Source organism: Chelonia mydas, chromosome 2 (assembly GCF_015237465.2).
Source record: "Chelonia mydas isolate rCheMyd1 chromosome 2, rCheMyd1.pri.v2, whole genome shotgun sequence".
Classification (NCBI taxonomy): Eukaryota; Metazoa; Chordata; order Testudines; family Cheloniidae; genus Chelonia; species Chelonia mydas.
This window is the reverse complement of record NC_057850.1, coordinates 220,534,061-220,556,244: the sequence shown is the minus strand read 5'-3', so window position 1 is coordinate 220,556,244 and position 22,184 is coordinate 220,534,061. Positions and strand designations below refer to the sequence as shown.

Below are 22,184 nucleotides of genomic sequence, written 5' to 3'. Positions count from 1 at the left end.
CCCGTCCCCAACAGGCCTCACGGGACTCCCACGCCTATGCAACTGCCCCCTGTTCCCGGAACCGGCCTGCCCCTTATCCAACGCTCCCGCTCCCCACCCCCTTACCATGCCACTCAGAGCACCAGGACTGGCAGTCGTAAGTAGTACACTGTAAGTAGCACATTCATACAGGGAGCAATTTAATACACTACACCTGTCCCTCCATACAGTTTCGGAACCCCGATGTGGCCCTCAGGCCAAAAAGTTTGCTCACCCCTGGCCTAGATGATCACAATGGTCCCTTCTGGCATTAGAATCTATGAATTGTGTGACGAGCCTTTGTATATAATCTAAAGTAGCTGGTGTCTCATTTACGAATTTTTGGTTTGGAGCATGCCACCTGTTTACTGGCGTTTGATTTGGGTATATTTGACTGGAACCAGTGAAAAAATTTAAATTAGAAAACATTGTAGACTGCACTGCCAACTATTTAAGAACACAAAGTTTAGCTTTTAAAATTATGTACAGACAAACACCATTTTATAATATAATTCTGTGTAAAATTACTGATTAATAAACAGATTTCAGTGATTGCGAAAATGCAGTTTACAAGGAGTTCCAAAGTAAAGGTATGTTGCAAAACTTATTTACAGAAATAGGTATGGAAAGTTGCCAAAGCTTTGACATCTGTTTTCATTAAATTAGAAACATTTTGTACAACTCTGAGTGAAAGTTAGCCACTCCTATATTCTTGAAGGAAAGATTGCTACTTCAGAATTCTTATTTGAATACCCTTTTAAAATGTGAGAAATATGTTTTGTAGTTTTATTTTCTTATTCCTGTAGTCAAGTATACATTAAATACCAAATTTATATTTTTAGTAGCAAATTGCGTAGTGGCTTTCCCCCTCCAGCTGTAGTGGTCTGATTGCTTTCCAGAGGTTTAAGAATGCTTTTTAGTATGTGATTTAAATATTTGATATTGTTTCTTCTTCCTTTCAGGGCAGAGCGTGGATCAGAGTTGCACTTATGGAAAAACATTTGTCAGAATATATTTCTGCAGCTCTAAGAGACTTCAAAACAACCAGGTCTTAAAGTCCTTATATTTGCTTAATGCTAAATTTCAAAATGTTGCTTCGGCAAAAGACCCGGGTTCAGGAATGAACTTGGTACTTGATCTATATAAGAATAGAAGTAAATAGCAGAAATGGTGTGTTTAGTTTGTGTGAGGTGTATCCGTTGCTGCCCTTGCAGACTGATCTAGAGGCCTATATTTGTATGTTAGCATTGGCATAGTTGGAAACTCGTATATTCCTCTCTGATGATAAGTTTGGCTTTTTTTTTTTAAATGGAGATTTTGGAGAGGATCAGTGAGATAGGAAACTAAACTTTGGAAGAGGGGTTGGTGCTTGTTGCCTACATAAAGGTAGAAGATTAAACATTGGTCTGAGGTCTTCTCAAGATAGAGGAAGTGCCATTAGATTAAAAAGACTTCAGAAACACAGTGGAAGAAGTATAAAATTTGTCCCAGTTACTATGGAAAATTTCCCCAGGCATAACTTAGGGGGGGAAAAGGAAGAGACTTCCGGTGAAGTACTTTAGAAAGGACAGAGGAAAAGGTTAGAATTAATGCACACGAGTGCTGGTTACAGCTGTTAAGTACTGCTGTAAAATGTAATAACTTTGGTTATATTTGATAATATACCAACTATATAGTTTTATTGCCTTAATAAAAGAGAAGGCAATAGTGGCTAGGAAATCTAATATGAGCTTGTAGTATGATAGATATGGTATCAAAATATGTTGCTGCTGTTTTGGGTTGCTCTTGCAGGGGCTTCATGTCATAGAGCAGAGGGGTCTCTGTATATAGAGCTGAGACTGCCCCTATAATAATGCGAGTATCAGGCCTCACGATATCAGAGAGACTTAAATAGACTGGAGAATATTCAAAGAACAGCAACAAAATTGAGTAAGGGAAAATAATTTCACTTGCCATATATTGTTGTTCTTGACTTTTTGTCCATGGATCTCAAAGTGCTTTACAAATCTTAAATTGCACCAGCATGAGGTAGATATTATTCCCATTTTACAGATGAATGAACTGAGCCTTCCAGTCACATGCTCTTTGCTTAAAATTATGAGCACTTATCCAGGTATACTTACACCTTGAAGTGTGTGAGAAATTCTGAAAGCACTTAAGCATGTCTTTTTTTAATAAAACTCTGTTTTATTAATTTTTTCTTCTGAAGAATTTTGTTACAAAAAAAGTCCTCTTAAGCGGTCGCTTCTTGTTCATGTCCAGTAGTTTAACTTGGTAGGTAATAGATAACAATTATTATGATTAGCTGGCTGTTTCACTAGTTTAGCTTTTAGAAAACAAACCTTTTTCACCATTCATTTGGAATGCGAGGAAGTTCCCAATAACCTTGAAATGTATACAGAGTCTGTGTTTCAGTAGACCTTTTAAAATTAAATTAATGGTTGTTATACATTCAACTTATGAAATTACTTTTAGTAGTATTGAATTTTTGGCACTGGAAGTTTAGATTTCCAGTTACTCAGCACTAAAGCAAAACATTTGGTGTTCCTGATCCACAAGCAGCAGAGGACTAAACCAGTGATTTCCTGTGTGTTGCTATAGAGTTAACTGAATTGTCATATAAATTTGTGTATAATTATATCAATATCAGTTGAATTATCCAGAATTATTAGTGAGAGATTTATTTCCTTAAATTTTTTTTAATAGAGATGACCAAAATTTTCAAACATGAGTGCCTAAAGTTAGGCACCTAAATAAATGGCCTGACTTTAAGGGTGCTGAACATCTGCTGGTGCTATTAACTTCAGTTGGAGATGGATGTGGTTTGCCCCATTTGAAAATTAGGCCATTTATTTAAGTGCTAAAATGTGGATTTTGGAGTCTTACCTTAGGCCCCAGTCTTTCAATGATCTTTCACGCACGATGTGAGTCTTTCCCTCAGGCAGGGAAAGGCTTCAGCAGTGGGGAGGCAGTGGGACGCTACGCTGCTAAAAATAGGAGTGCAGACTGCTAATATAGTCAACTGTTGAAAGTTAAATCTGAATAGTGGGTCTTAAATTTGACTTTAAGTACAATTAAGAAATATAGATGAAAAAGGCTTTCTACAGTGGCATCAATTGTCATTCTTACAGTAGGCATGACACACATTCTCAGTCACAAGTAAAACTCCAATTGTGTGTCCCTTTCTCTTTTTGGGGGTCAGGGGGGTTGTTTTTTGGCTTATCCTTTTCTACAGTTATTTCTCAAGGGCATTAGACTCATAATACATTAATTAACATATATCTAGTTATTTTGTTTGGCACTGTCTGGATTTTATACATTTTAAAATAGTTTTATTATTATGGAGCACTTCCCTGCCCCCCCCCCCTTGAGTTTATTGCTTTATAGTGATCTCTTCCTTTGCTTTACCAGAAGTGAAATATGAATGCCATCTGGGCATCCAGTGGCTGTTTTCATATATTTGGATTTAAAAAATTTTTAAAAATTTAATAACTTGAATAGTCAATGTGATAGCTGAATTATTATTTAGAACAGAGATTGGTGCTCATTTCTGGGGGTGGGTTTGTTTGATTTGTGGGTGGGTGGGTGGGTGGAGTGAAAACCATTTTGTTTCTTGCAGGAGATTTTATGAAGATGGAGCAATTGTCCTGGGAGAGGAAGCAAATATGCTTGCTGGCATGCTGTTGGGACTCAATGCTATTGACTTCAGGTATTCAGTCTGTCTGTCAGGATATATACTAAACTATATATCCTAGCTTTTTTTTAAAAAAAAAATCATTTGTAGATTCTGGAACCTTAAACCAGTTTTCAGTGTAGTGAAAGATGTCTCTTTTTTATATACTGTGCCTAGCACAATGGGGCCCTAATTTGTTTGGAGCCCGCATATGCTGCTATAATACAAATAAGTAATATCCTTCATGAAAGAGAATATCAACAGTGTGCTCCAACATGGATTTTGGCTTGTGTATGCATGGTTCTTCATTTCTTTCCTCTTCTGTCTCGGTATATTAAGGTAACCAAAACACACACTTCTGTGTGTCCTAGTCTAAACTTCAACTTATGATCATGGCTTCAGTTGCTGATATTTTGATGCATTAAGAGAGAGCACTTTTGCATCACATCCATTATTCTTCAGTTCTTTTCCTTCTGTACTGACTAAAAATGTTGTTCACATAACAGAAAGTGTTCCTTCATTAACATCAGAATGTTTAATTTTTGACATCTGTCAAATTTGTCAGTTGCATGAGTACTTTGGGAATTGCAGCTCAAATTTCAGAGAAAACACTAATTTAAGTGACGAAAAGGATTCTTTTTAATGTTATACTATTTTAAGTTTGTCCGTTCTAGCATACTGTAGTTGATCTTAAAACAAATATTTGCTTTAAATGTTCAGAAATGTGTCAAAGTGCTTCAGCTACTGTACACTATAGCAGGATCTGCAGTAAGGAGTGTAGTTAAGGTGGTGGCACTAGCGGTTCCATTCTATCTTCCTGTTTATCTTCGAGTGTCCTCTGCATATTCCCATTCTTGGGTTGTGCCAGTTGGTGCAGCCTAGACAGTAGAACCTGTTCTAAGCACTACCTGTTAGTGCTCACACACCCTCTAAAATGTTATGAAGGCAAGGCTATAATGTGGCATCTGTTCCCCAGTTCCTTCCAACCGCAGCATTAGACAAAAGTGAACCTCTCCATATCTCTTGGATCTGGAGCTTTTCTCATCTATAGTACCATTAGGTAGGTAGGTATTTTAGAGTTAATGTTAGATATTTAATCTCAGACACTCTGTTTCCTTCCCCAGACCTAAAGCAGAGTTCTCTGTAGCTCAAAAGGTTGTACCTTCCACCAACAGAAGTTGGTTCAATAAAAGTTGTTACCTCATCTATCTTGTCTTTCTCATACTTAATACTGTTAGTAGAGTTAGAATTTTTAATCTCTCTCTGTTCTAACTATAATAGTGGAGCCAAAAATTAGAGGAGCAGTCTTCAAAAGATGCGCTGTGTGTCCAGAAGTATTTCTAGCATCAGACGTTAATGTAAGGCACCTTACATGTCTTGGTGAAAGGCACACTCCACCCAGAAGCTCCATCTGCTGTACATTTACTCCAAGAATGTGACCAGACAGAATGGACCACGGGAACTCTTACTACTACTTCGAATAGTGTCCCTATGGGTATTCCACTTTAGATGCGTTCGGACCCCCTGCACCTCAGATTGGAGATTTTAGGTAGCAGTGTCTGTCCATGGTATGCCTGGCTCTCCCGGGTTTAACTGTTGCCTCTCCTGCCATGAAGTAATCCTGGTCCATGACAGAAATTTCTGCTGCTTTTGCTGTCTTGGGGAGTCACATGTGCCTCAGAAGTGTACTTTCTGCTTAAATTAAAATCAAGAGCGAGAAAGAACCATGAGCTAAAACTCCAGCTGCTAATGATGGAAAGTTCAGTCCAACCAGCCTTCTCCTTCACCACATACAGTGGTCCCCAATGAGGCCCATTCCATTGACTTCCTCTGCTCAGTATTCCCCTGCAGCTTTGAAGAGGAAATCTTTGGATTGCCTCAAAAACCATAAAAAAAGTGGGCTTCAAGTCCACTGGATAGAGAATCTATCACAGAGAGATGATCCCTGACAAGGTCTACCTCCTTGGCACTCACCAGTGTCTGACTCTCTGCCTACAAGGCTGCAGGCTCCTCAGGTACCGGTACCTCCAGCAAGCCTAGGGACTCTGAGAGTTCAGGCTACAGAAGATTGGTACCATTGCATGAATGGAGAGGTAGAGAGAAAACAAGCTCCTCTAAATCAGTACTGTCACAGGCCTCTACAGCCCCAGTATTGAGTTCTTTGGCTCTGCAGAAGACCGGCTCAACAACTACGTGTCATTCAATCTCATCAGTTCAAGGCGCTCCATTCCGCTATCAGAGAGTGAGCTAGCCTGAGGCCTCTGCAGAACCAGCTTACCACTGAGAGACATGACATATCCAATTGGTATGGACATCCTTGGTTGCCCCACCCATCCCTTTTACACTACCTCAGAGGCCTTACTGGGACTCCTGGGTAGCCTATGGACACCAATTCTTGAGGGCCCACAGTGTTTCTCATAGGGATAGGAGAAGACAATCTTCTCTGTCTAGACCTCATGATCTGCAAGAGGAGAGCTTTGAGGAACAGGGAGTGAGACTAGAGATTACTTCTGCAACCAATATCTCTTCATCTTCTCCTAATAAAGTCATTATGCCTCCTTTAAAAATTCCGCTGGAAGAGGTTAAAGAGTCACCACACAAGCTGCTCGATATCCTGTACATGCCCACATTGCACTTCCCATTAATGAGGCCTTGCTGGACCCAGCAAAAATGATATGGTAGACACCAGCCACAATACCTCCCACATGCAAGAGAGCAGACAAATACAATGTTCTCTCTGAAGACTTGGACTTTTTATTTTCACACTCATCACTGAACTCTCTTGTTGACGCTGTACATGAATGTGGCAGACAGCACCAAGCTAAATCGACACCCTGTCACAAGGACTTGAAACATCTTGTGTTATCTGGACTAAAATCATATTCATCGGTGACCCTACAATTTTGCATCGCCAATTACCAAGCTCTTATGGCAAAGTACAGTCATGTCAATTATTTTCAGCCTGAACACTTCCATTGAACATCTTCCAGCTGATCAGAGGGAACAGTTTCAGGCAATCATTGCTGAAGGTCAACTTCTCGCAAGGACATCTTTGCAGGCCTCTCTAGGCACCGCTGACATAGCAGTGGTCATGCAAACGGCTTCTTGGCTTCACCTTTCTGGCTTTCTAAGGGAAGTCCAATCTACTGTGGAAGACCTTGCATTTGAGGGATCAAAGATATTTGCAGAGAAAATGGTTGAATCCCTTCACATTAAAAGATTCTAGAGCCACTTTGCACTCACTGGTAATTTACATGCCTGCTCACACAAAGAAGTTATAGTAAATCCAAGACAGCACAGAGATCCTAACCTACTCAATTTCCTCCTCCCCAAGGCATTATGAACCCCAGTGAAAAAGACAAAGTTGGCAAAAGAGTAGACCAGCTGCTGCACAAACATTACAGCCATCTATGTCTAACCACCAATTTTGACGTTGATTGAGGCCCTGCTTTACTACCTCCATTTTTATTTGCTGCAGCAACCCAAACATCTCTCCTGCTTCAGCAACCACCTTGCTCTTTTTTTGTCAAAACTTTGGAACATATAACTATGGACAGGTGGGTGTTGAAATCATCTCCATAGGATATTCAATCTATTTTACCTCCTTTCCCCCTGTCTACCTCCCCCCTCCATCCCTCTTCAGGGACCTTTCTCATGAGCTCCTTTTATGTCAGGAAACCGACTTTCTCCTGAAGCTAGTGCTATAAAACCTGTTCCCACTGAACACAGAGGGAAGGGATTCTACTCCAAGTACTTCCTGATATTGAAAAAGACTGGCAGTTGGAGACCCATTCTAGAGCTAAGATCATTCAGAACGTTTGTAAAGGTATAACACTTCAAAAAGGTTACTTTCTCAGCAATAATTCCATCTTTGGACCAACTGGACTGGTTTTCTGCTTTTCCACCTTCAAGATGCTTACTTTCATATTGCAATCCACCCATCTCACAGAAGGTTTCTACAATTCACTCTTGGATAAAATCACTTTCAGTACAAAGTGTTCCCATTCAGACTATCATCCACACCCAAAGTGTTCTCAAAAGTCCTTTCTGTGGTAGCGGAGCACCTTTGCAAACAAGGAATTATGATATTCCATATTTAAACGACTGCCTGCTCAAAGCATGCTCCTTCAATGACTCTGAGGGCCACACAAAAGACCATGGAATTATTCCTCTAGCTGGGACTCCAATTAAATGTCCAAAAGTCCACATTAATTCCAGTACAACCTCTGGAATTCACAGGAGCCTATCTAGATGCGGTGGCAACCAAAGCTTTCCTTCCCTCTCAAAGTCTTGACAATCCAGGCCAGACCTCAGACTTCAGCCAGAAACTGTCTCCAGCTACTGGGACACTTGGCAGCGAAACTCTACATGTGCTACCTTAAAGGGTGGCTCAGAACTGTATACGTGCCAAGCAAGCACAGCTTAAACAAGCCTCTCTTGATGCCCTTGACAGTCAAAAAGTCCCTTGACTGCTGGAAAGGCCCTCACAATGTCACTCAACCACCCCAAACATTAATATTGACAATAGATGTATCCCTATTGGGATGGGGAGCCCATCGGGCAAATGGTCAAGGCAAGTGATCTCCACTTGAATTCACGCTACATATCCGCTTGCTAGAACTCAGAGCAGTCAAGAATGCCTGTACACATTTCCTACCACTGATCAGAGGCAAGCACATAAAGTTCATGAGAGACAACTGTGACGGGTTGGATCACAGAAACCTCCTTGGGGCTACCAACTGATGTGCCAAGACTACTTCTGCCCCTGCTTTCCCTGCCCTCCCAGCTTGGCACTTCAGCGCCCTGCCTGGTTTGAGCCAGACCCACTAGCCTGCTGCAAACCTAGACCCAAGTCTGACCACGTCCCCTAACAGCTGTAGGCTTAAACTGAAAGCAGCTTAAGAAGTGTTCCTGTCTTTAACACTCAGATGCTGAACTCCCAATGGGGTCCAAACCCTAAATAAATCCGTTTTACCTTGTATAAAGCTTATACAGGGTAAACTCATAAATTGTTCCCCCTCTGTAACACTGATAGAGAGAGATGCACAGCTGTTGCCCCTCTTCCCCCGGTATTAATACATACTCTGGGTTAATTAATAAGTAAAAAGTGATTTTATTAAATGCAGAAAGTAGGATTTAAGTGGTTCCAAATAGTAACAGACAGAACAAAGTGAATTACCAAGCAAAATAAAATAGAACACGCAAGTCTATGTCTAAGAAAACTGAATACAGATTAAAAACCTCACCCTTAGAGGAATTCCAGTAAGCTTCCTTTTACAGACTAGTTTCCTTCTAGTCTGGGTCCAGCAAATACTCACACCCCCTGTAGTTACTGTCCTTTGTTCCAGTTTCTTTCAGGTATCCTTGGGGGTGGAGAGGCTCTCTTTAGCCAACTGAAGACAAAATGGAGGGGTCTCCTATTGGCTTAAATAGACTTTCTCTTGTAGGTGGAGACCCCCTCCTGTCTCCTATGCAAAGTCCAGCTCCCAGATGGAGTTTTGGAGTCACCTGTGCAAGTCACATGTCCATGCATGACTCCATTTTTACAGGCAGCAGCCATTGCTCACCTGCTACCTTGAATGTCCTCATGTAGACTTCTTATGTGAGCCTTCCAAGATCCATTGTGCGTTAAGTGCTTCTTGATTGGGCACTTAACTTGCAAATTCCTTTGTAAAGAAGCTGACCAAATGCCTTACTAAAGTTATTTAAAATCAAACAAGTATACAGCCAATATTCATAACTTTGAATACAACAATGACACATGCATACTAATAGGATGAATATATTCAGTGGATCATAACCTTTACGTAGATATGTTACATGACATATGTAGCATAACATATTCCAGTTATGCTTATGAACATATATATGACCTATTTCCATCAAAGCCTTATGGTGGGCACCATCACAACATCATCTCATGTATATTTTACATGAACTGCCAGGGAGGATTAAGTTCACCTTCCCTTTGTGCCGAAGCACTGAAACTCTGGAATTGGTGCTGGGATGGGGTGTACTCTGGCCCTCAGAGGATAAATTAGGCCTAAATAACTGCCTAGATTGCACCTGGAAGAGAAGCCAGAGAGCAGGGATTGATTAATTAGACACTAGGCTCAGCTGGGAAGGGGCAGGCAGAGCCTATGTACACCAGGAAGCTGACAACAGAAGGTGACTTCAGGAAAGCAGGCTGCTGTCAACCCTGGGAGGAGGGAGGTGTGCTGGGACTATAGAAAGTAGTCCACAGTTGCTTCCTGGAAAGAGGGAGTTTGGAGGCTGGAAAACTCAAAGAGTGAGGAAGCCAGGAAGGTAGGAGAAGGCTCGGGAATAGCAGAAAGGAATAACAGTGCAGGCTTTGGCTGCTAACCAGAGGGCCGCTGAGGTGGAACCTGGAGCAGAGGGTGGGCTCAGGGTCCTTTACCAGCCACTTATGATGTGGCAAATACCAGGCAGAGGACAGTGGACTGCCTTGGATTATTTGATCTGGGAAAAACTTTGTTACATACCCTGGAAGGGGGAGCCATGTAGTGACCTGGCCGGAGGCCTGAGTCATGAAGAGGAGGTTGTAGTTCCTGGAGTGAGAGCAGTCTGTAGGATGAGAGGACACTGGGAGAGACCTGGCCAGAGCTAATCCCCAGGATGGCCAGCAGGAGGTGCCACTAGCAGTGGGTGGATCCTGTGACAGGTGCATTTGCCACCACATCAGCAGCTTACCTCCCAGGCATACAAAAGACACTGTCAGCAAGCATTGCTCCCAGCATCACAAATGGGAAATAGACCCCTCCATTTTCCAAAGCATACATCAGGGGTGGGCAAACTATGGCCCACGGGCCTAAGCTGGCCCATGAGCTGCACCACGTGGCTCGGCCCTGCTCCAGCTGGAGCGCTGGGTTGGGGGCTGCACCATGCGGCTCGGCCCCACTCCGGCCAGGGCACTAGGTCGGGGCCGCACGATGCAGCTCAGTTCCACTCCGGTGCTCCGGCCAGGGCGCTGGGTCAGGGGCTGCACCATGTGGTTCCCGGAAGCCATGCCATGGCCCCGCTCCAGCACCTATGTGCTCCAATGGGCGCTGCAGGGGCAGTGCCTGCGGATGGGGTAGTGTACAGAGCTGCCTGGCTGTGCCTCTGCATAGGAACCGGAGAAGGGACATGCTGCTGCTTCCGGGAGCCGCTTGAGGTAAGCGCCGCTTGGAGCCTGCATCCCCTGAGCCTCTCCCCATGCCTCAAACCCCTGCCCCAGCCCTGATCCCCCTCCCGCTCTCCAAACCCCTCGATCCCAGCCCGGAGCACCCTCCTGCACCCCAAACCTCTCATCCCTAGCTTCACCCCAGAGCCCGCACCCCCTCCCACACCGCAACTCCAATTTTGTGAGCATTCATGGCCTGCCATACAATTTCTATTCCCTGATGTGGCCCTGATGTTGCAAAAAAAGATTTGCCCACCCCTGGCATATATCTATGTTGGGGAGTCCCAAAGATACTACTTCGCCACAGCTAGAAAAAGGAAGTGCTCCCAGTTCTGCTCCAGCGCCAGTGTGGGTCATCACTCTCTTGACAATGGCTTTCTTTTACAATGGAGCACGTGTTTATTGTATGCCTTTCCACCAATTCCTCTAATAGCCAAAGTCCTGATAAAATAAAGAGCCAGAGTTATACTTATAGCTCCCATGTGGCCAAGACAAACGTGGTTTCCATGCCTTACCAACTAACGATTTGCCAACCAATCACTCTCCAGCCTGTTCTTCATCTCCTCTCTCAGGGTGCTGTTGAGGTCCATCACCCCAATCTACAGGCTCTCTGGCTCAAGGCATGACTCCTTGATGGTTTGAAAGCTTGGAAATGACCTGCTCTGAGGATGTAAAGGTGGTGCTGTTACATAGCAGGAAACAAACTATTCATTGCACATATATTCAAAAGTGGAAGAGAGTCCAACTCTGCTCTGACTTGAGACAATTATTCCTATATCCTCTCTGCTACTGCTTGTGCTAGATTCCATCCTAGAACCAAAAATGTCAGGATTATCTCTAACCTCATAAAGATGCTTCTTGTAGCCATCACCATCTTTTACCAGTTATCAGTTATAGACAATTATTCTGTTTTCACTCATCCTACAACAAGAAGGTTTCTCAAGGGTAACCTCTTCCCACAAGTCAGATGTCCTACACTGGCATGGGACCTCAACCTTGTCTTCAGTTGCCTTACAAGGCCTCCCTTCGAATCCATGACCACCTGCACTCTTCTACACCTCCCTGTGAAAACTGCATTCCTAATAGCCTTTATGTCTGCTCAGAGAGGGGCTCTTATGGTGAACCCCCCCCCATTTACAGTCTTTTTCAAAGACAAGGTTACGCTATGACCACACACCAAGTTCCTACTGAAAATATCTTCAGAGTTCCATATAAACCATTTTATCCACCTCCCAGTTTTCTTTCCAAAAAGGAGATGACATTGCACACGCTCGAGGTCAGGAGAGCACTAGCCTTCTATTTAGATTGGGAGATTTCCTGAAGGGCTTAGTCCTAACTATTTCTCTCCATTGCAGGCAGATCAAAGGATCCTCAATCTCTAAACAAAGACTCTCTAGATGGATATCAGACTGCATTACCTATTGCTTTCATGCTCTCAGTCTTCAACCTCCTAGAGTATGAACTCACTCCATGATGACAGGTTTCAGAGGAGTAGTACTGTTAGTCTGTATCGGTAAAAACAACGAGGAGTCCTTGTGGCACCTTAGAGACTAACAAATTTATTTGGGCATAAGCTTTCGTGAGCTATAACCCACTCCACGAAAGCTTATGCCCAAATAAATTTGTTAGTCTCTAAAGTGCCACAAGGACTCCTCATGGAGTGAAAACAACGAGATTTCTCTCCACTTCCATAGCCTTCCTCAGAAACATTACGGTCACAGAAATATGCAAAGCAGCAAATTGGACATCTGCTCATACATTTGCTAAACATTATCCACTCATCCACAACTCAGCGTCCAATGCCATATTTGGCTGTCTTATCCTCAGTTCTAGACTCGACCTCTCCCTTAGGTGTATTGTTGTAGAGTCACCTAAAGTGGAGCACCCATAAGAACACTGCTCGACGAAGAAGAAGAAGAAAAGATTACTTACCTTATGCAGTAACTGTGGTTCTTTGAGGTGAGTGTCCCTATGGGTGCTCCACTATCCGTCGTCCTACCCTCTGCTTCGGAGCTCTTACCATTGAGCTCTGCGGTAGAGAAGGAACTGAGGGCAGTTTGCCTGCGCAGAGCTATCTAGTCCTGATATAGGGCATGAGACTAGGAGAGTACATGTGCTGACCAAATAGATACTGCTACCTATAATCTCCGATCTGAGGTGCAGGGGGCGTGAACACACCCAAAGTGGAGCACCCATAGGGGGACACATCTCAAAGAACCACAGTTTAGTACACGAGGTGAGTAACCTTTTCTTGTGGAAGCAATAGCAGCAAAGTCTATTGTATCTGGCGCATTCAAGAGCGTGTGCTCTGAGTGAAGAGACCTGTGTCATCTCCGAGTTTGGCACCTACTAAGACTGAGGTGCCTATGAAGAAATCAGCACCAGAAATAACTCCAAGACCAGCAGCGCTAATGGCACACAGGACATTGGATCTGATTAAACTAAAAACTCTTAAGCTTCTGTCAGTACTGGCTTCATACGCTCCAAAGTCAAGGCCATGTGAAAGGCCACCAGATGCATTGGTTGCAGCTCTGAGGAAGATGGATAGGAAAAGAGCATCCAGTGTTAGCAGGGCTGGATCCCAGATGAGTGATTCATTGGGTCCGTCAGACCTGGATCCATCCACGTCCATTCCCAGACAGACGATGATAATCCAAAAGGAAAAAATCTAGACAGAATGTTCTGTTACTGGATTTGAGGGTTCCTACAGATCTGAAGACAATGGCAAAGACCTGACAGGAACTGGCAACAGTGGAGTCATCGGAACCAGACAGAATTGCTGTAGTAGCCAAAATTTGCCATATGGCTCTACAACTAGATTGGGCAACAGATCTACAAGAGATACCTTCAGGGTGGGGAGAGAGGAAAAGCCCCTTCACATGTTTGTGTTTGGGGTCATATCCTGGAGAAGACAGGTAGAATGGAGGCAATACCTAGTTTCTCCTCAGAATTTTCTCTACTGCCTCCAAGTCCCTCAGATCCTCTATAACACCATTTACTATGCATCGCATCCTGGTTCTGGTAGTTCTCCGAACTTCTTGGCTATGGATCTGAGGTTGGATCCACATTTGGAAGAGGAATAGGATACACCTAAACAACCTGACACATTCCCTACGTTCCATTCTGTAGGAGCAAGATATACACCTGGATATTGAACCTTTAATCCTCCTTACCCCTTGATTACAAAATGGCACCCCTTGATTACAAAATGGGTACTATCAAGAATGGGCTCCTTAAGCTGCATGGTTCTGTTGGTATACATCAAGGGGATTTATGGAGTTTCTCAGCTATGATTTGGCATATGAATCATTCTCCTGCTAAAGATCCAGAAAGGATCTGTATAATAGTTTTGAGCTTTCTGGATTTGTCTCCCTCTCCTGACTTCAGTGAAGAATATCTGACGGTGGTACCAGGCTCTCTATCTGAAGAGGAAGACTAATTAGTCCCACAGATGGACTACCAGCAACTAGTAACAGAGCCAGACTCTTCTGGTCAGAATGTGGGCATCACTTCTGCTTTGTCTTCCTCTGAGGATGCCCTACTGTTTTGTGAATTGGTGGATAGGATTGGTGGTACCTCTAAAACTACCTTCTGTGACAATTAAAGAATTCTCCCATCCAGTTTTTGACATTTTGGGAGCCCGTTTACAGACCAGAATTTCTTTACCCATATTGGATGGGCTGTTGTCATGGCCAAATCTGTTTGGTCTACTCCAGCTTCTTGTTAGCCCATTTTTTAAAAAGCTGCTAAATTTTATACCACCTGTCCTATGAGGAGGAGTTCTTATTTTCACTACATGCAGCCCAGCCCTAACTTGTTAGTAGTAGCAGTGGCTATCGACAGATAGCACATTCCATGTTATTTGTCAAGGAGGGTAAAGATTGGATACTTTAGGACAAAAGGTTTTTTCTTCATCTTTTCTGAGTATTGTGTCCTGTTATCAGTTTCACCTACAAGAAAAGATGGCCACCTTTGTTCAAGTGCTATCAGAAGATCAGCATAAACTGGTGAATGATATTTTAACTGGTGGACAGAACATAATGAAACATGCTCTTAGAGCAGAGGTCCACAATCTGTGGGGTGTGCTTCCCTAAGAGGGTGCAGAGGAACATTTGGGGGGGGGGACACAGCCCAGGCACAGGCGTGGGAACTAGAGTTTTGGGGGTGTAGGTTTTACGTGGGGGTCTCAGCTGCTGGCCCCATGCCCGGGGTCCTGGCTGTGGCCCCAGCCTCAAACACCTTAACCCTGTCTGGATCCCCACCTCCCAGAGACACGGCCCTGCTCCCGGTCCCGGGGGTGAGTCTGGATGGGGTAAGGGGGTTGGCTTTCAGCACCCCCGCTATTAAAAATGTTGCAGCGTCACTGACCCGGCACCCCAGCTGTAGGCCCCCTTACCCCTGTTCGTATCCCCCACTCCTGGAGCCATGGCCCTGCTCCCACCTTGGGGGGGGGCCGCACACAATAGTAAGGGGGGACGCGAGGTAAAAAGTTTGGGGATCGCTGTCTTTAGAATATCATTTGATGCTTCATACTCTTTGACCAAAGCGACAGCATCTATTATTAGCTGAAGAAGACAAGTGAGCTGTAGCTCACGAAAGCTTATGCTCAAGTAAATTGGTTAGTCTCTACGGTGCCACAAGTACTCCTTTTCTTATGGCGGGTTAAGATCATCTACTCTTCCCAGTGAAACAGGTTCAGAATAGAGGACTTTCCCTTTAAAGGGGAGAATCTATTTAGCAATCAAACAGATGAACCACTGGAGAAGCTAAAAGAATACATGGTCTACTGCCTAGTTTCTTAAGTTAATTCCTTAATTCTGAGAGAAGAACATCTGCCCCTACATTGAGATACCATAGCTGATCTTCTCTTCCGTCTTGATCTTCTTACTATTACACTTTCAGTAGCAACAAAGAGGCAACTATCACAGTTTTTCAGCTTTGTCTGAGTGTCTTTGCTCCAGACACTGGGCAAACCGGTTTGAGGTGTACCGTAAATTAGATTTCTGTATTGCTTTTAGCTAGACTTGCCTGTATAATGTAGGGATCGGCAACCTTTGGCATGTGGCCCGTCATGGAAATCCGCTGGCAGGCCAGGACTGTTTGTTTACCTGCAGCGTCCACAGTTCGGCCGATCGCAGCTCCCACTGGCTGTGGTTTGCCGTTCTAGGCCGATGGGGGCTACGGGAAGCGGTGGCCAGCACATCCCTTGGCCCACGCCGCTTCCTGCAGCCCCCGTTTAAAGGTTTAAGACTTCTGGAAAAGCTCACTTTGACACTTTCTTCAGAACAGTTTTTTTTTATTTGATCAGAAAGGAATTTCTTTAACAAAATTAAGCTTCTAAGTTGACTGCAGGAACTGTCTCCCTCTGAGGAGCAAATTTTAGAAAGTGTATATTTTGGTATTTGATGCGGGAGGGAGAGGAAGAATGAAAAAATTGTATTTGAGCCTCTTGGAAACCTTGTGAAACTATCATTATTGTAATTAAATATTAATTTTCTTTTAGAACCATGTTTAATCTTACCTCTAATCTATGTTGTGATCTTTATATCTGAGTTTTAGAAAGCTATATGGATACAGAGGGACGTTTCTGAATGTTGGTTTCTAAAATGTTCATCTGTTCCTGCTACTCATCACTTGAAGTAAAAAAAAAAAAACAAAAAAACTAATTGCAGTAATTGGTTGTGATGTTATAAATCACTCTTCTGCTTATTCAGAAACAAAGGAGTAGGTAAACTCTTTGCAAACTTATTCTTCCAAATATCTGTAGTAATCCTCAATTTCTCAACCCTTTCTTCTCCTGTGAAGCTTTCCTCCTCTTCTTTCTTCTGCCTGGTTGCTAGTACCTTCATGCTATTCCCCCTCCCTCCATCTGCACCCTCATAGTAAAATATAAAGAATTTAAAAAGCAGAATTAATAAGGTGTATGCCAGTTGCTCTGATCACTTCCCTTATATGTACATCCTTTTCTCCATCCCTTTATCTTGTCTTTTAGGCCTGGAACGAGCAGCCACTTACATGAATGCTTGCTTTTATGCATATTAGTAGTTCCATTACAATCAGGTCAAGTATCATAGAATATCAGGGTTGGAAGGGACCTCCGGAGGTCATCTAGTCCAATCCCCTACTCAAAGCAGGACCAGTCCCCAACTAAATCATCCCAGCTATGGATTTGTCAAACCTGACCTTAAAAACCTCAAAGGATTCCACCACCTCCCTAGGTAACGCATTCCAGTGCTTCACCACCGTCCTAGTGAAAAAGATTTTCCTAATATCCAACCTAAACCTCCCCCACTGCAACTTGAGACCATTACTTCTTGTCCTGTCATCCGCTACCACTGAGAATAGTCTAGATCCATCCTCTTTGGAACCACCTTTCAGGTAGTTGAAAGCAGCTATCAGATCCCTCCTCATTCTTCTCTTCTGCAGACTAAATAATCCCAGTTCCCTCAGTCTCTCCTCATAAGTGATGTGTTCCATTCCCCTAATCATTTTTGTTGCCCTCCGCTGGACGCTTTCTAATTTTTCCACATCCTTCTTGTAGTGTGGGGCCCGAAACTGGACACAGTACTCCGGATGAGGCCTCAACAATGTCGAATAGAGGGGAATGATTTCGTCCCTCGATCTGCTGGCAATGCCCCTACTTTTACAGCACAAAATGCCATTGGCCTTCTTGGCAACAAGGGCAAACTGTTGACTCATATCCGGTTTCTCGTCCACTGTAACCCCTAGGACCTTTTCTGAAGAACTGCTGCCTAACCATTCAGTCCCTATTTTGTAGCAGTGCATGGGATTCTTCCATCCTAAGTGCAGGACTCTGCACTTGTCCTTGTTGAACCTCATCAGATTTCTTTTGGCCCAATCCTCTAATTTGTCTAGGTCCCTCTGTATCCTATCCCTACCCTCCAGCGTATCTACCTCTCCTCCCAGTTTAGTGTCCCCTGCAAACTCGCTGACAGTCCATGCCATCCTCCAGATCATTAAGATATTGAACAAAACCGGCCCCAGGACCAACCCTTGAGGCACTCTGCTTGATACCGGCTGCCAACTAGACATGGAGCCATTGATCACTACCCATTGAGCTCGACGATCTAGCCAGCTTTCTATCCACCAACTCCTTTAGCACTCTCAGATGCAGCACATCCGGCCCCATGGACTTGTGCTCGACCAGCTTTTCTAAATAGTCCCGAACCACTTCTTTCTCCATGTATCTGTGTAAACATTTGTGAAATCAGGACTTAAGGGGGGGCAAACCCATTAGGGTGGTGATTGTTCCTATATGATTGGAAAGAGCTGAGCATTCTTTGGGAATTTGTAGTCTCAATAGTTTTAATGTGCAGAAAATGCAGCAATATATAAACAGAATTGTATCTGAAGGAATGTCTTTCTCCAACTTTCCATGCACAATTGGCAGCTCTTTCAAACCTTTGAGAAAAGGCAAACTAAGACATACTCCCCTTTCCCCCTGAACAATGTATTGAGTTGTCTGTCTTAATACACAAAATGTGGATATGTATAAAAATTACATCATTCTAAAACAGAGGCAATGACTTTTCACTTTTTAAATAAATTAGTTGGTAATTTAACTTTAACAATCTTTAACAATCTAGACTCAGGATATGTGATGGTATTTCAGTACTGGAAAACACAATTTTTTTTTTAAATAATACTTTGATTTTGTTGGTAAAGAAGATCAAATTATATCCTATTAAGATTGAACTGTCACTGCCATTTCATTTTCTTGGTGTAACATAGTTACTGATTCTCTGTATTATGTCAGTTTCTGCCTGAAGGGAGAGGGATTGGATGGCAACTTTCCAGCTGTAATAGATTACACACCCTATCTGAAGTTCACCCAAAGGTACTTTTCATCCTGAAAACCTTATCTTATTTTTCAGCTTCACTTGGTAGTTGGATATTTTGCCTTTTACTTATCTTTTTGAAGTTTATTTGGCTTCCAGTATGTTGTGACATTCTGCACTTGGTGACCAGCATGGGATGCTTAGCTTTTTATTGCTGTAATACTGTGTGACTTATGAGCTGTGAGCAGTCATTCTGAAATTTTCGTCTATACTCAAAAAGAAAAGGAGTACTTGTGGCACCTTAGAGACTAACCAATTTATTTGAGCATAAGCTTTCATGAGCTACAGCTCCGATGAAGTGAGCTGTAGCTCACAAAAGCTTATGCTCAAATAAATTGGTTAGTCTCTAAGGTGCCACAAGTACTCCTTTTCTTTTTGTGAATACAGACTAACACGGCTGTTACTCTGAAACCCGTCTATACTCAGATGTTTAATACTTGTGCTAAATTTAAAGAGAAATTACTTTTATCACTGAAGCTTAGACTTTAATTAGAGCCAATATCAGATGGTAGAGCAGCTGTAATCAATGCTTTTTTTTCTGTAGGAAGACATGCCAATTACATTTTTCCTTCCTATGTGTACCTTTTTTCTTCATAGTCTGTGTTTTTAATGGCACTGTTCGTATAAAGGTGATAAAAATCACATCTGCACCTATATCTTGTTGACTTCTGTTGCATTTTGTAAAGTCTGTCTATATGTGGTATTAGTTATTTAGCCCTTCAGGAATATACTGTGGTTACTTGTATGATACCTGGGTTTCTTCAACCAATTTTTAACTATATGGTTTAGCATAATGGTCCTTTTTGACAAAGATCATTGAGTTAATACCTGTATCTGACTGAGAACAGTGAGGCCATCAGTAGCCCCACTCAGCACCTCAAAAGAGCATGGAAATACTGCTATAGATTTTGTTGCTAGACTTAACTGTTTTGAAAAGTGGGCGGGAATTAAGATGTCCTCCCATGAAATATTTGATGTACTGTCGCTAAGACACATGGCTGAAAAATGAAATTTCTAATTGTTCTCTAGAGATGAAGATCTCGTTAAAGATTTTTTTTAATTGCCTAATTGCAAAGTTCAGTTTAAGTTAAACGACAAAACTATTTTTGACCCAAATCAGTAATAGAATGTGCACACTTGAGAAATACTCACACAAATCTTAAAGAAAACCCTGTGTCTGTTCAGGGTCACCACTGTACTGATATAGTCTAATAAGCTTTAATGGGCACCCATGTTTGTCAGAGCAGGGCAGATTCCCTGACTTGTCTTAAAATCAAAACAAATTACACCCCATAGGTACTAGGGCAGTGATTCAAACACTTTTATGTTGATCCTTGATAATGAGGCCTAAAAGATCCATAGGTAATGAGTGTTTATAATAGCATGCCTTCAAGAAGCATACCAACAGTGAACTGTTTAAATTGCATATATGAAGAGAATCATGTAAATACTATGATTTATAGTATTTACAATGCTAAATACTTCTAGAAGAAACATGAAAAATAAGTGAATCATGGAAAACTCTCACCACTGAAAACTAGCTAAAAGTTCTTGATGATGCAGGAGAAAACTTAGTGATAAAGAAAAAGGTAAAGGGATAAGCTAAAATTCTTACCTTTCTGAGTTAATGGCCGCCTCCCCAATTTAGCATAGCAAGATCTTCCTTTTTGTGCTGCCCTACACAGCTGATGACTTCGCAGACACATAGTCCTGGCATTACTTTTGGTGTTTGTGAAATAGCTTTGTGTTTGCTGAGCATTTAATGACTATCTTGTAAATGCTACTTGTAATGTTTAACCTATAGCTATTCCATTACTGATTTATTTATTTATTTTTTAAAGAAGGCTTTGCATTTCATGTTTTAAGAGTAGCAGTGCTTCAGTTTCAAGGCAGGTTTTGTATCAGTTAACTGTTTTCATTTGGTTTATAAATTTGGTCCTTCAGTTCTGATAGCATCAGCAGTGATGAAGAAGAGCTAAGGACTCTGGGAAGTAGCGGCAGTGAAAGCAGTACTCCAGAAAATATTGGACCTCCTTTCATCATGGATGAAAACAGTTGGTACAACAAATGCAAAAGGGTAGAACAGAAGTATCGACTCACCTTGGAGCAGAAGGTAAAAAAATCAGTTTGTGGAGGGGTGAGGGTGACGGAACTAATGTGTATTTTCATGTCAAATATTATTGTCACTGACAAGATATAGGATCCTGTAAACAGGTTTTTTTTCTATTCATATATTTTTGTGAAAACATAACAAATATAGCTATTATTGTGGATAAGGTTAAATGTCCTTGAAGTTGGTGGGTTAGATTGCCACACTTTATTTAAGATGGCTGTAAGATACAGTTATACTCCTTTTATAGCAGCTCCCAACCTAAAACAAGCATATGTGAGTCCACCCAGGAATTTGAACTTATGTAAGTGGAGGGTTTGGGTGGGGAGTGTGGAGAGAGAAGCAGAACCACACAGGAACAGGTTTAGAAGACACATGCAGTCTGGACAAGCTGGTTAAAAGAGGCTTGGGGCTATAAGCAACGAAATTATCTCCTGAGTCTTGGCTCCTCTGTGTTCAAGGAAAACAGGGCTTTGTATATTCCTTGTAAATAAACAAGATTGCATCAAAGGTACCTATTGAAGCACTGGGGATGGGCAGGTGTGGGCCTACCCATCACCAGTGTCTCCTTCTAACTGGAGCAACCTGCAAGATCCTGAATTTTTCGCTAGCTGCTCAAGCCAAACTGGGTAACGCTACTTTGTGTTCTTTGGCTTCCATATATTTAAGTACTGATGTGTGCCCTGTCACTATTGAATCTAATAGTTTACATAAGGTCTCTTAATATCTAGACAGAATAAATAATAATACTTAGCACTTATATAGCCCCTTTTAATTAGAGGATTTCATATTACTTTAAAATAGTCCCTATGAGACCCCAGTGTGGTACAATAAGTAGGAATTTACTATATGCACTTTATTGGTGGTTAAACTGAGGCACTGTTAACTCAATTGTCCAAGGTATAACAGTGAATTGATGGCAGATCTGAAAATCTAATGCAGAATTCCTGGCTCCCAGTTTCCATCTCTAGCTAGTAGACTGCATATAAGCTATTGGTTATAACTGGTATAGCTGCATGTCTTGGGACTGACCTAGCTATCTGAGAGTTGCCGGTTTCACAATCCTTTGTCCTCCTCATCAGATTCTACCAGAACAATTAAAGTGTTGACTAGTCGGGGAGGTTTGTGAGTGTTGGAGATAGTCTAGGACCAGCTTTTGTGAAAGTTCTATGGAACTTACTTCTGCAAGAAATAAGAATGACTTCCAAACAAATCACTTAGAGAAATTTAAAACTCATTTCTTTGACTTAACTTTGCCTCAGATGCACAACACACACACTCTCTCACAAACATAAACAACAAAAAAATATATAGACTAATCAAGCTATTTCTCCTTCAAAC

General features: G+C 42.3%; 1 protein-coding gene across 5 annotated transcripts in view; it reads left to right on the top strand.

Annotated features, from left to right (window-relative positions):
- Positions 1 to 22,184, top strand: part of RUNDC3B (RUN domain containing 3B) — a 145,555-nt gene that overhangs the window by 54,633 nt on the left and 68,738 nt on the right. For 3 of the 5 annotated variants that reach the window (XM_037890751.2, XM_037890754.2, XM_037890753.2), the window contains exons 4-7: positions 981 to 1,066; positions 3,638 to 3,727; positions 18,652 to 18,732; positions 20,678 to 20,846. In XM_037890751.2, coding sequence (XP_037746679.1) covers positions 981 to 1,066; positions 3,638 to 3,727; positions 18,652 to 18,732; positions 20,678 to 20,846 — 426 coding nt within the window. The remainder of the gene's footprint in view (positions 1 to 980; positions 1,067 to 3,637; positions 3,728 to 18,651; positions 18,733 to 20,677; positions 20,847 to 22,184) is intronic. The other 2 variants (XM_043541260.1, XM_043541259.1) reach the window with 1 other exon arrangement.